Here is a 13,677-nt window from a genome sequence, read left to right as displayed (position 1 = left end):
AATAAAATGATTATGGTGAGAGAGCAGAAAAAGCAATGAAATAATGTATGTTGAGCCACATTCCCAAAGCCGAAATCAAAAGTAGATGTATTCTATTTCTCAATAAAGTTGATAAGGAAAAAAGAAAGGTAGGTCAGCTTTAAATAAGTTCAGAAGATCATTAAGAACTAGTACTGGTGACTTAGTTTTTTGTTTTTGTTTTAATAAATGCTCCATTACCAATATTTTTTTATAGCATAGAGGGTGATACGGTGTGAAAGTTAATGGACATCAGCAGCTCTTGTACAAAAAAATGGTTTCAATGTGAAGTTTAAGGAATAGCTTAACTATTTTATTTGCCTATTTTTCTTTTCAAAAAATGGAATTGTTGTAAAATCAGTGTCTGAATAAGAATACATCTTTCAAAAGGTTAACAAAATCTCAGGGTTAAAAAGCATGGAATAGTTTGGAGATGATTTTACTTCTTTTTTAGAGGTATGTACAGTAATGTTTTGTCTTAGATTTGAAGAAATGTGATATAGGACATCTCTAATCTTCTTTCAATCATACTTCAGTTCATTACTATCTAAATGATCTGGTACCTGGAACTGGACTTAGTACCTTTGATCTCATCCAGTAATTCCTTAATGATTCCTTGTAAAATTACTTTTAAACCCTCTTTATTATGATATGATTGACATATTAAACTATGTATTTAACGTGTACAACTAGATGATTTGAGGAATACATACACCTGAGAAACTATCACCACCAAGACCGCAGACACCAGTCACCTCTCAAAGTTTCTTCCTGCCCCTTTTGTGATTATTTTAAATGCATACTTATGGGAACCCTGTAAAACTCTTAACCAGCCTTAATTTGAGGCATCATGTCTATTGATGGCTGAGGTTTTACTAGCAACTTTTAATATGCTCTTAGTAGTTCTTTTGGACCCAAGAATGAAGTTCTATTCTGTATCAAACTAGTATCACATAAAATTTCCTCACCTCTATTGTGTTGAGGCATTTGCATTCACATTTTATCCCTCTTAAATTTCACCTTGATTGTTAAATTCTGATTGTCATCTAAAACCTATCCTTTCTAATTTTGACAGCTGTCTTTATGGCATGTCAGTTTAGAACTTTGTCCAGCTTGATGCAAATAAAGTTATTGAGCTCATGATCAATCCACCTATATACTACATCAGCATCTACTTCATATATTTTATCTACAAGGCATAGGTTGTATTGCTGAAAGATTATATTATGCGCTATATACGTTACAACAGTTACAAAGTTACTGTTTTTAAGTGAAACAGTCATATCCTTATACTTCTGAGAGACTGGGTAGAATCTAGAGATTCTAAAACCTCAATAGAGCCATACTACTTTTGAAGTACTTTAAAATGGTCTATTTTGCAGTTAACTCCCCACTTGCAATGATGTGTTATTCTAAGTGATTTAAACTGTCAAAAATATGTCCATTTTGTACTTTTAATTTCTTTGTATATTATTAATGAAACTAATGAAAACTAATATTCACTGTCATAGCACTGTTAAAAAATTTGAATCTTTTTGTAATTTTTTTTCTTTAGAAATCAATGTGGACCGAACATAAATCACCTGATGGAAGGACTTACTACTACAATACTGAAACAAAACAGTCTACTTGGGAGAAACCGGATGATCTGAAAACACCTGCTGAGGTACAAGTTTGAGGCTTGGAGATTAAGGATTGTTAAATAGATTAGGTCCTTTTTTTACTGATTTTGGCCCCTGCTCAGGAATGCTTATTGGTTGGGTGGCATCAGATTGGGAAAGATTGATTTAAAGAATAAATTGGAAGAGCAATAAGACTCTCTCTCTGCTTGCCCTTTACTCTTTAAATTCACATTTTAAATTGTTTTCCTCTTTATAGCAAACTTAGGTGATCGCAGATGTCTTGCAATGAATTTTTTAAAATTTCCAGTGAGGTTGGGGGTAATGGAGATGGAATTAAATTACAAATACAAGTGCTTCCTTCTCTTAGAGCTGAAAATTATCTGTCTCTGTGGAGAAAGCCCCTGAAAAGCATGTAAATTTCATTTTATGTTGCAAGTTTTGTTCAGAATGTATAGATGTGGAAGGTACATTGAAGGAATAAACTAAGTACGCATTATAGCATGTGGTTTAATTAGGAACTAATTAAGAGTCCTAAGTAAGAATTGACTTGGCATTTCAAGCCATACTTAGAGATTTTTCCTAGTTGGCAGCATATATTTTTTTCTCCCTCTAAATTGAGGAATTTGAGCAGATAAAAATATTTTCCAGGCCACCACACTAATATGCAGTGTGTAGCAACACTTGGGATGGAAGGTTGGCAGATACTATAATTATTTTTTTAATCCCAGTACTAATGTAGACAATTATTTCATCATTAAATATTACTAAGACACTGTCTAAAGTTAAGTTTTCAATAGCATTCTCATGCCACCCTAACCAGTTTTCTGTATTAGGTTTTAAGTATATCATACTTTGTTTCCTTACATAAGAGAGTTCATATAGGTTTAATAAATTATTAGCCATAAAACTGACATGTAAGCAGGCTAAACCAGATTTTGCTTTTTTCCTAGCATTTATGTTTTTCCTACTTTAATTTGTATTTGAGAAGTCTCTGAAATATGTATGATAATTTTTACCTATGGTGGGGTATAAATGGCAAGAGCAAATACGATCTGAAATTTATATAGACCTGGTTTTGAATCTTGCCTCTGCCCCTTAATTAGGTGTATTATCTTAAGTGAGTTTCCTTAAGTAACAGCATAAATCTGAAATAATATGAATGTTGCAGTATTATTGTAAAGATAAACATTTCAAATAACATCACCTGGTAAGTATTCTACATTTGGTAGCTTATCATCTCACAAGCGTTTGATTTGCACAGATTGATAATATTTAGTGAAACAGTGATGTGAATGATGAGTGATGCTAAATATATTGTTAACTGAAGATTTTTATTTTCCTTCAGCAACTTTTATCTAAATGTCCCTGGAAGGAATACAAATCTGACTCTGGAAAGCCTTACTATTATAATTCTCAAACAAAAGAATCCCGCTGGGCCAAACCTAAAGAACTTGAGGATCTTGAAGGTAACACAGGAAAATATAACTTTTAATGTTAATTTTTTACATATTGTCATTCACAGTGAAGCAATCCTTCATAAATAGTATTGTTCAAACACAGGTCTTATTTTTAAAAATTAAATGATTAGAACGTTTTAAATGGTATAACAGTTTTATGGGCTCTTATTTTCTTGTTGCTCTAGATATCAGTTCTATAGATTTTAAATAGATTTTTATTTGATTTGATTCCACTGAAACTAGGATACCAGAATACCATTGTTGCTGGAAGTCTTATTACAAAATCAAACCTGCATGGTGAGCTGCTTTGATAATTCATTTTCTGTCATTATTTAACATTTTTAGAGTATGTTACTAATGTTCACTAACCATGATTGGAAAAATCTGCAGTGAGAAATCTCTAATTCAAAGAATTCATTTAAGGGTTATATTATAAATGAGCTTGGAGCTTTTAAAATACTTTTATTTTTAAAGCCATTAATATACTATTGGAAAATTGAATAAGGACATCATGTACAGTATTTCTAAATACAGCTGTGAGTGTTGGTACATACATACAATAGGTGGCTTAACTCATGTAGCAGATAGCAAAGAACCTTGAGTCTTAATCAGTTTAAATCTTTTTAATGTATTGTCAGACTATACATTTAATGCTGATTTTATTTTGGCACATTTTAAAATAGCCTTTATATGGGGCACCTGGGTGGCTCAGTCAGTTGGGCGTCTGACTTCGGCTCAGGTCATGATCTCGCAGTTTGTGGGTTCGAGTCTCGCATCGGGCTCTGTTCTGGCAGCTCAGAGCCTGGAGCCTGCTTCGGATTCTGTGTCTCCCTCTCTCTGCCCCTCCCCTGCTTATGCTCTGTCTCTCTGCCTCTCAAAAATAAACAGTAAAAAAAAAAAAAAAATTTAAAATAGCCTTTATGTGTGTTAATGGGAGAATTAAACAAAATGCCATGCTTTACTTGCAAAGGGAGAGTTTTTCATTATCCTCAGCTATTCAGAATACCCCTGAAAGTCTGGAAATACTACCTAATATAAAACCTAGTTCTTCAAATAGCAGAGATTAGAGTAAGAATTGAAAATTTAATTCTTTTACTCTCACTTCTAGTAGAATCTGGTGTCATAAACTATCAACTTAGAAGCAATAGATTTTAGAAATGGGGCTAATAATTAGTCTACAGTGTAGAATACAGTATAGAATAAAGATGTCTACAGAATGATATCTAAAAGTAAAGACAATAAAATTTTTTTAAAGGCACTGTGGTCTTAAGTCTATTTACATTTTTCCTGTGTCACATAATTGGTTTAGATCATCATTGTATCCAAAAAACATTAATATTAGCGGTGATGACTCCTTTAGTATGTTTTGTCAGCCATCCTAAACGTATTTTCAGAAATCATTTTCATTAAAGGGAAATAAATTTTTAAAATACTTTAATTAAGTTCAGCTTTGTTATCATTTATGTGGAGGGCCTCATTCTCTACTGAAGCTGAATATTTTTGTTACCCATAAAGAAAAAGTTAATTGGAATAAAAGCTAAAATATTGAATGCAAATCTTTAAAGCCCAATTTAAACTTATACACTAGCATTGGCTAATAATAATAATAATAATAATAATAATAATAATAATACTGTAGATAGGTAGAATCCCATTTTATTCATGTAAGAAATACCAAGCTCATTTTTGATATAACCCTACTACAAATAGTTGGTGTGCATAACTATTTATCTACCTGTCAGTGCTAGTATATATGTGCTGGAATTTCATAACATGAATTTGGTCTCGTTTTGAATATAGTATCTTTGAAAAAAAAACATAGTTTTATCTCTGAGAAAAATACTGTTTTATTCCAGAATTATACAGATATTTTCAGGGAGTTTTTGCAGTAGCCAGCAGCCTTTGGGAAAGTAGCAGTGTGCAGAGAAACTTTCCTAAAAACTGCTGTCGTTTAAATTTGTCTTCATTCTTTAATTGCTACCCTGGAACTTTGGAGCAAGCATTTGCTCTGAAAAAGTTGATGTATTTGTGGATGGTAAATTAAATCTTATTGTATGAAACTTCTCCTTATCTCCCTTTAAAGTTTGTTTTCAGTGACTGTATTTAAAAACCATGTCATGTAACTTTCTTTTTTCTCTTTAATAGCAATGATCAAAGCTGAAGAAACCAGGTAAGCAATTTTTGGATATCAGTGCAAGTTACAAATTTGGTATCTCCTATAACATTCTTATTTTAATTCTTTGCTTTATACAATAAATAGTATTTAATATGTTAGGTCTGGTGGTTGGATGTCTTTGGAGGATTTGGGGGAAGGGGAAGGATACTTAATGAAGACACACAAATGACACTTTCCTTAGTGATTGTTTGAATTTGGACTGCATCCTTTATGAATTAAGGAGACTGTGTTATAGAAAAGTCCAGGATTTGGTTTGATTCATCAATTTGGTAATGGATAAAGTATTATATATCTCTTCCTTTTTTTAGTATGTAAAATGGATAAAATTTAAAGTTCTTATAGAAATTTATGATATAGGCCAAATTTTATGTTGTAGTGCAGTCTGATAGTAGGGTGTTTTGTAAATGAAAACAGTTAATGGACTTTTGGAAATTCAGAGTGTTCATGAGTCCCTGTCATAAATTATCCCGAATGTTTGCTCAGAGTAATCCAGTTTCATTCTTTGGTTTCAGTCTTTTTAGATAGCTTAATAGTTTGGCATACAGCCTTTTTTCCCTTTTATGGTTTCTCTTATTCATTTGATTTTATGATAAAAATTAGTGTTGTTTGGCTTTCTGATGTATGACTTAATGAGATGACCAATTTTTTTTTGTTTTTTTTAACATATAGTAAGCAAGAAGAGTGCACCACAACATCAACAGCCCCAGTTCCTACAACCGAAATTCCGACCACAATGAGCACCATGGCTGCTGCAGAAGCTGCAGCCGCTGTTGTTGCAGCCGCAGCGGCAGCTGCTGCCGCTGCTGCTGCAGCCAATGCCAGTGCTTCCACCTCTGCTTCTAATACTGTGGGTGGAACTGTTCCAGTTGTTCCTGAGCCTGAGGTTACTTCGATTGTTGCTACTGTTGTAGATAACGAAAATACAGTAACAATTTCAACTGAAGAACAAGCACAACTTAGTAGTACTCCTGCTGTTCAGGATCAGAGTATGGAAGTATCCAGTAATACTGGAGAAGAAACAGCTAAGCAGGAAGCAGTAGCTGAGTAAGTCTAGTGACTTCTTTTTTGCAAATCAGTACCAGACTTCATTAGTACTAGAAATTGCCAGTTTACTTGGTGGCCATTAAGTGTTGAAAAGGTTGTTGAGCATCAAAACATGAGCTTTTAGATAATGAATCCTTTTCATGGCTGAATTTTGTGGGGTCATGCTCTTAAACTGTTGGAAAACTAATCCTCAAAAGTTTTAGGAAGCAGAATTTGTAGATATAGGGTGCGACACAAATTTAAAGGGAGTTCTTAATTACCAGGCACCTTAGTAATCACGATATATCAATAATGGTGCAGTAATCTTTAATTTTAGATCAGAATTAATGCCAAAAGTCCATATTAATAAAATAAAATTTTAAAGACAGGATTAGTATTACTGATTTTCTCTCTTTATTTTTTTAATGTTCATTTTTGAGAGACAGAGTGAGAGCAGGGGAGGGGCATAGAGAGAGGGAGATACAGAATTTGAAGCAGGCTCCAGGCTCTGGGCTGTCAGTACACAGCCCGAGATGGGGCTCGAACCCACGAACTGTGAGATCATGACCTGAGCCGAAATTGGACACTTAACCAGTTGAGCCACCCAGGCGCCCCTGATTTTCCATATTATGTGATAGTCAAATATGGATTAGCACAGCCCTGCAAGGAAGTGCTATGGTTTGGTGTACAAACAGAAGCAAAAATTAAGTAAGCAAAAATAAAGATTCAGTAGGATATTGGAAAACTGTTTTTGTAATTAAATCGGTACAACTTTTTAATAAGGCAAAACAGCTGCATCTGTCAATTTATAGTTTACATGTACTTGTGTTCGCTATAATCTGGTAAAATTTCATATGGCTGTGCTTTATACAGATACAAAAAGTACTATGCTTCTTGACTTTAATGATGTCCTCATAAAATAATGTTAACCATGATGTCAAGTTCCAAACATGATCATCCATCTTAATATTTAAATACATTGATTTCATCTCCCAACTGTACATATCATGAATATTTACAAGAACATTTCCCAAAGCGAAAATAACTTTATAATTTTTTCTGATGTTTAGAAGTTGAAAAAGGACTCTGTAAGGTATATTTAAGGCATAAAAGAGTAATTAACATTTTATTTATATTCTTTTCCCTTTTTTTTTTTTTCATCTTTGTCTGTTAAATTTTATTTTTTTTAATACTCTCTACAGCCAACATGGGGCTCCAGTTCACAACCCCAAGATCAAGAGTTTCATGCTCTTCTGACTGAGCCAGCCAGGTGCCCCTCCTGCCCATTTTCTGTGCATTTAAAAATGTGGGCATTATCTATTTTATGCACCTATCTAACGTCTTCTACATTGTAAAGACATATACTCCATCATGTTGGATGATGGCATATTATATTTACATAAATATAATTTTCAGTGTTCTGATAGGTATTTAGGTTTTGGGGTATTATTTTTTGTTTTAATATTTTATTAATATTTGAGAGAGCAAGCGCAAGTGGGGGATGAGCAGTGGGAGATAAACTCTTAAGCAGGTTCCACACTCAGCACAGAGCCTGATGTGGGGCTCGATCCCAGAACAATGAGATCCAAATCTGATCCAAAATCAAGATGAAATCCAAAACCTGATCCAAAATCAAGAGTCGGACGCCCAGCCAACTGAGCCACCCAGGTGCCCCGGGATTGATATTTTTTATATCTCTTATACTTTATTTTTCCATAATTTATTTTTTCATAATTTTAGGGACAGTTATTTCCTGCTTATTTTCTTTCTAGTATTTTCTTACAGTTCCTAAGTCAGTATAATCTAATTACTGCAGTATAGACCATTTAATGTTTGAGCTCTTTATATTGTTTCTGACAGTTTTAAATGAACTTCCCAAAGTAAGGTTACTTGATTGAGAGAGTGTGAATATATTTTTTGTTGTTGTTAGTATTTGTTCTAGTATCTTTCCGTAAGCATTCTACTTAGTTGTTTTTGTTTTTTCTGCATTTTTCCCCTTTATATGGAAGAACACGTTAGAATTATATGGCCTTTGCATTTCATAAAGATCCCCATACTAGTACAATTGGTAATTCTTGGGTACGTTAATTCTTTTTGTTTGAGGTCAGTGTTTGGCATATTTTTTCATAACTTATCGAAGAGTAAATACTTCTGGTTTTGTGGATCATAGTCTGTCACAGTGATGCAGTTCTGCTGTGGTAGCACACAATAAGCCATAAACACTATACAAGCTCGTGAGTAAAGCTATATATTTACAGAAACAGGAAGTGGTCTAGATTTGGCACATAAGGCGTAGTTTGCCCTCTGATTTTATTGATCCTCAACATGTTTTTTTATATTTGTATACACTTAGCCAAATATTTAGTTATTAAGACACTGATATGAAGGCACTGGATAAGTTTTTTTTTTGTTTTTGTGTGTGTGTGTTTTTTTAATGTTCATTAATTTTTGAGTGTGTGAGCAGGGGAGAGGCAGAGAGAGAGGGGGAGAAAGGATCCAGAGCAGGCTCGGCACTGACATCAGAGAGCCTGACACAGGGCCCAAACACACGAACCATGACATCATGACCTGAGCTGAAGTTGGACGCTTAACCAAATTTATTGTTCTAATATATTATTTCTAAAATTGTAAACTTTAATCTCAATACAGACGCTTAAATAATTACAACATTGTTTTTCTTAGTGAAGCAAATGTATATTTAAATTATAAGTCCCATGTTTAAATTTCGCTCTAGTTTTACTCCCAAAAAAGAAGAGGAGGAAAGCCAACCAGCAAAAAAGACCTATACTTGGAATACAAAGGAGGAGGCAAAGCAAGCATTTAAAGAATTATTAAAAGAAAAGGTATTAAACATTTTTATGTGACATATAATTATTGTCTAATAATTTAATCTTTTTTGAAGAATATTTTTGTGGAACTGATCTTCACCAAAAAAAACTATCATGTATAGTGTAATACACAGCACATTCCACCTCCATATTTGATATAATGTTTTTTATTTACAAAAATTGCTTACCTTTTAATCAATAGTCTTAAAAATTATTCATGCTCTGTTTAAATATCAGTTTTAAGTTTTCTTTTTAGTCTGTATAATACCAAGGTTTGTCTTGGTTCAATATGAAGTTATTAGACCTCTTTTAAACTTGTGCAAAGGGAAGTGCTTGATGTTTGCAGTGAGTATTGTGTTTTATTTCCTGTTGTATGACTTTTATTATATTCGTGCAAAGTTCTAATTTTGTCATTAAATGGTTTTCAGCGAGTACCATCTAATGCTTCATGGGAACAAGCTATGAAAATGATCATTAATGATCCACGATACAGGTAACACTTGAAGTTTCTTATTTACTTTTCCAACTCTAGCAAATTCAAAATTGTGTAAAATAGTATAACTTTTCACTTTCATAGTCTTCTGTAATTTTGGATATCAAGAACAATTGTTCTATGTCAGATATGAACCAAAAAAAGCCAAAAAACTTGTCATACATTTTTGAGCACCCTGCCACAGAGAAAACTAGAATCTTTTTAAAGAAGAAATTATTTTCTATAATCATTTCTTAATTTTTAATATCTTATTGAAATTTTCTTAATTTGTGAATGAATTTATTTTCCCAAAGCATTGACATTTGATCATCCTGCCTTCATTTACTCTTATATGGTATTTTTCTATTCAGTGCTTTAGCAAAGTTGAGTGAAAAAAAGCAGGCCTTTAATGCTTACAAAGTCCAGACAGAGAAAGAAGAAAAAGAAGAAGCAAGATCGAAATACAAAGAAGCTAAGGAATCCTTTCAGCGTTTTCTTGAAAATCATGAGAAAATGACTTCCACAACCAGATACAAGTAAGATTTTTAGAAATGCATAATGTATGTTCACTGCATTGTTACTGTGTCAGATGTTTTGCCAAATGCCATAACTAATCCCAAGCAGATGCTCATTAAATAAAGCTAAATGACTGAATGTGGCAGTTTCATAAGATACAAGATAAATCAGTAATTAAATGTAGAATTTAACTTCATACTGAGTTATTAATTAGGCACTAAAAAGGGGAGGTAGACTGAATATAATAATTAAAGCTTTACTTCTTTCTACTTATTATAAAAAGTGAGATTTAACATATTTGCAGTAAGTTGTTCAGTTCATTTTCCATATATGCTTCCTTATTTTCCTCTGTCTTCAAGAAAGTTGTTAGTGAGGAACTCTTCATTTTTTTAAATAGTCCTCTCATGTATTAACTAAACTTCTGGCAACTCTTTGATGTCTATAATTTAGTTCCATGGACAGTTAGTGTCCATGTAGCCACCCTAAGCTACCCATGTAGCTACCCTAAGAAATACAGTTTTGACTACAAAACATGGCTCAGTTAGAATTATCCACTTCATTTCTAGGGAGGAATGGAGGCCTCTTTTGTTTTTTTTTTTTTGTTAATTATCCAGAAGCTTTCCTGTGTATAATATACTCATGAAGTTAGAGTGGAAAAGAATGCTCATCGGGTGGTTTTAAACTTACCATAAAATTGGCCTCAAATTAATTTTTATTGAGCAATATAGAGTAACATCTTTTTTTTTTTTTTTTTTTTTTTTTTACTAGAAAAGCAGAGCAAATGTTTGGAGAGATGGAAGTCTGGAATGCAATATCAGAACGTGATCGTCTTGAAATCTATGAAGATGTTTTATTCTTTCTTTCAAAAAAAGAAAAGGTATTATTCACTCCTTGCTATTCATATTTCTAGATAAAACAAGTTGTTTCTTCATTCTGATTAGGAGTTACTTTATAACCTGTCCATTTTTTTGTTTATTCAATTTATGTGGTGTTGCAGATCTCTTTATTAGAAGTTAGGTTTAAAAATGGAGAGCTCCTGGGATGCCTGGGTGCTCATTTGGTTAGGCATCCGACTCTTGATTTTGGTTCAGGTCATGATCTCACAGTTCATGGGATTAAGCCTTGAATCAGGCTCTGTGCTGACAGCTCGGCTCAGTTAGAGCTCTCTGCCCCTACCCCACTCATGCGCACGCTCATGCTCTTTCAAAAATAAATAAGCTTTAAAAAAAAAAAATAGTTCCTATAATGGTAGTTACTGATGTGTACATAGTAGGTACAGGTTTATCCAACTATTACTTGAACTATTATGAATTGGCTATCTTATGCCCACTTTGAAAGATACCTTTTTTTAAAATTCATTAAGTTTTTAAAATACTCAGTAATTTTGTTTATAATCTATATGTTTCTTTTATAGGAACAGCAGTGATATATAATTGTTACCACTAAAATGTGCTTATAGGATAGTGTTTTAAAGCACTTCGTATCTGTTTTATTATGCATTGTTGTATATTATTCACTCTTAAGAAATTTATAGAAATGTAATTATTAACAAGAATTTGAACATAACTGAAGGTAAAGACTGTAATATTTACCTACTGTGTGTCTTGTCTATAGTAACTTTAGTTTTGGACTTTGTCTATAATGCATAGTTATAGGAAGAGAGATTTATAGAGTTGTTGGGGAGATACAGTTTCCAGATTCCAGCTTCTTAGAAGAGAGGCAAAAAAAAAAAAAACCCAAAAAACAAATAGAAGGCAAGCAATTACCAAGCTAAGCATTTTGACAAGGGCACTTGAAAGGTAGTGTTGATATTTAAAATAAATGGGTAACATGAAATTGGGACATCAGATTGTAATAAATAAGCCCTCAATGATTGTACTTCAGATACCATACTTTGTTTGAACCTCAAAATATGTATTCATACTTTTGATTTAGGAGCAAGCAAAGCAGTTACGAAAGAGAAATTGGGAAGCCTTAAAAAACATACTTGACAACATGGCTAATGTAACATACTCTACTACGTGGTCTGAAGCACAGCAGTATCTGATGGATAATCCAACCTTTGCAGAAGATGAGGAATTGCAGAGTAAGAATAATGACGGGAGAAAGTTTTTTAAAAGTCCCAACAGCAAAGAATTCTCACTTTTATTAGAGATCACTAACTGAACAGATGTTTGTCCATTCCTGATACAGTGTTTGTTGGTTTCCAAATAGAGTCTAGTTGAGTTTCATTATTTAGGAAGAAAATACTAGCTTTATTAGATAATCCTTGAAATATATATGTCCTAGATCAAACCTGAGATATTTTTTACCTTTTCTATGTGACTTAGTAAGAACCAGATTAATTACCGCAGTTTCACTCACACTGTCTCCTTGAGGTAATGGCTTTAGAGATTTGCAAACAGCAAAAAAATGTGTTAGCAATATCCTATACTAAGCTTCCCCACATTCTATCTTTTTGTGACTACATAGTTGCTTTTTAAATTATACCTTTCTGGATTACCCTTCAAATAACCTGCTTCAGTAGGTTTGGGGTAAGGCCTAAAAGCTCTTTGGGTAATTCTAATGTTGCTGACAAATTTTACAGTAACCATTTTATTTTCCTTAATTATGTCATGTGCATGGTCTTCATTTCACCCTTAACTTCAAGGTATCTTTTAATGAGGGTGTTTAGGAATTTTTTCTAAACATTTTCTATTTAGATGACAAGTCATATTCAAGTTTTAAGTACAGTGTTTTGGAAAGGCGAATTTGGGATTTGTAAGAAGTTAATGTAAATTGTGTATCTTACTGATATTGGACATTTTAATTTCTCTTTAACTCAAAAAACTCTAGACATGGATAAAGAAGATGCATTAATTTGCTTTGAAGAACACATCCGAGCTTTAGAAAAGGAAGAAGAAGAAGAAAAACAAAAGAGTTTGCTAAGGGAAAGGAGACGACAGCGTAAAAATAGAGAATCTTTTCAGGTAATTTACAAAATTCTCTTTTCTAGCTTAATTTCATAATGTGGTTAGTGAGCTTGAACAATGATAGAAACGAATTTGAGACCTCCTGATCCCAGATCATTAACTTAGGCTTTTGACTTAGGCTTTGTTGAGGATTGGTACACATTTATCTCAGGTGCTACAATTAGTTTTGAATCCACCTAAGGAAAGCAGCCATTTTAGGCCAGGGGAACATAAAAGCCTGTAGCAGATTTGTTGTTTAAGGTGAGCACTGATAAACTGATTAAGATTTCACTTGGGAAAGAGGAGTAGCATGAGAGAAGACTGAAAACAAAATAGGTGTGATGACTCATTCGTGTTAGTTGATTTTTAGTGTCTAGAGAACAGTAGGGAAGGAATGCAGTGGGGTATACAGTTTGAGGATGGGCCATAATTCTGTGCATAGAAACTGAAATTGTATAGCCTTTATATAGACTAGTGGCTCATTTTCACCTCCAAATACCACTTTTATCCTCTCATTAATAGGGAATAAGATGGAGTAATGAGTTTTTGCGTTCCATATTTCACCAGATTACCTATTTCAATAATTATCTTTAAAAAAATTTTTTTAATGTTTA

General features: G+C 33.0%; 1 protein-coding gene across 11 annotated transcripts in view; it reads left to right on the top strand.

Moving 5' to 3' along the window:
• The window catches only part of PRPF40A (pre-mRNA processing factor 40 homolog A), a 54,150-nt gene that overhangs the window by 29,715 nt on the left and 10,758 nt on the right, over nucleotides 1-13,677 (top strand). For 7 of the 11 annotated variants that reach the window (XM_045033828.1, XM_045033829.1, XM_023259329.2 and 4 more), the window contains 11 exons: nucleotides 1,574-1,684; nucleotides 2,986-3,106; nucleotides 3,341-3,394; nucleotides 5,243-5,267; nucleotides 5,943-6,317; nucleotides 9,031-9,139; nucleotides 9,553-9,617; nucleotides 9,968-10,132; nucleotides 10,881-10,989; nucleotides 12,048-12,198; nucleotides 12,948-13,081. In XM_045033828.1, coding sequence (XP_044889763.1) covers nucleotides 1,574-1,684; nucleotides 2,986-3,106; nucleotides 3,341-3,394; nucleotides 5,243-5,267; nucleotides 5,943-6,317; nucleotides 9,031-9,139; nucleotides 9,553-9,617; nucleotides 9,968-10,132; nucleotides 10,881-10,989; nucleotides 12,048-12,198; nucleotides 12,948-13,081 — 1,419 coding nt within the window. The remainder of the gene's footprint in view (nucleotides 1-1,573; nucleotides 1,685-2,985; nucleotides 3,107-3,340; nucleotides 3,395-5,242; nucleotides 5,268-5,942; nucleotides 6,318-9,030; nucleotides 9,140-9,552; nucleotides 9,618-9,967; nucleotides 10,133-10,880; nucleotides 10,990-12,047; nucleotides 12,199-12,947; nucleotides 13,082-13,677) is intronic. The other 4 variants (XM_045033826.1, XM_045033827.1, XM_023259330.2 and 1 more) reach the window with 1 other exon arrangement.

Source organism: Felis catus, chromosome C1 (genome assembly GCF_018350175.1).
Source record: "Felis catus isolate Fca126 chromosome C1, F.catus_Fca126_mat1.0, whole genome shotgun sequence".
Taxonomy (NCBI): domain Eukaryota; kingdom Metazoa; phylum Chordata; class Mammalia; order Carnivora; family Felidae; genus Felis; species Felis catus.
The sequence above is the reverse complement of the archived record's forward strand: the minus strand, read 5'-3'. Positions and strand labels throughout refer to the sequence as shown.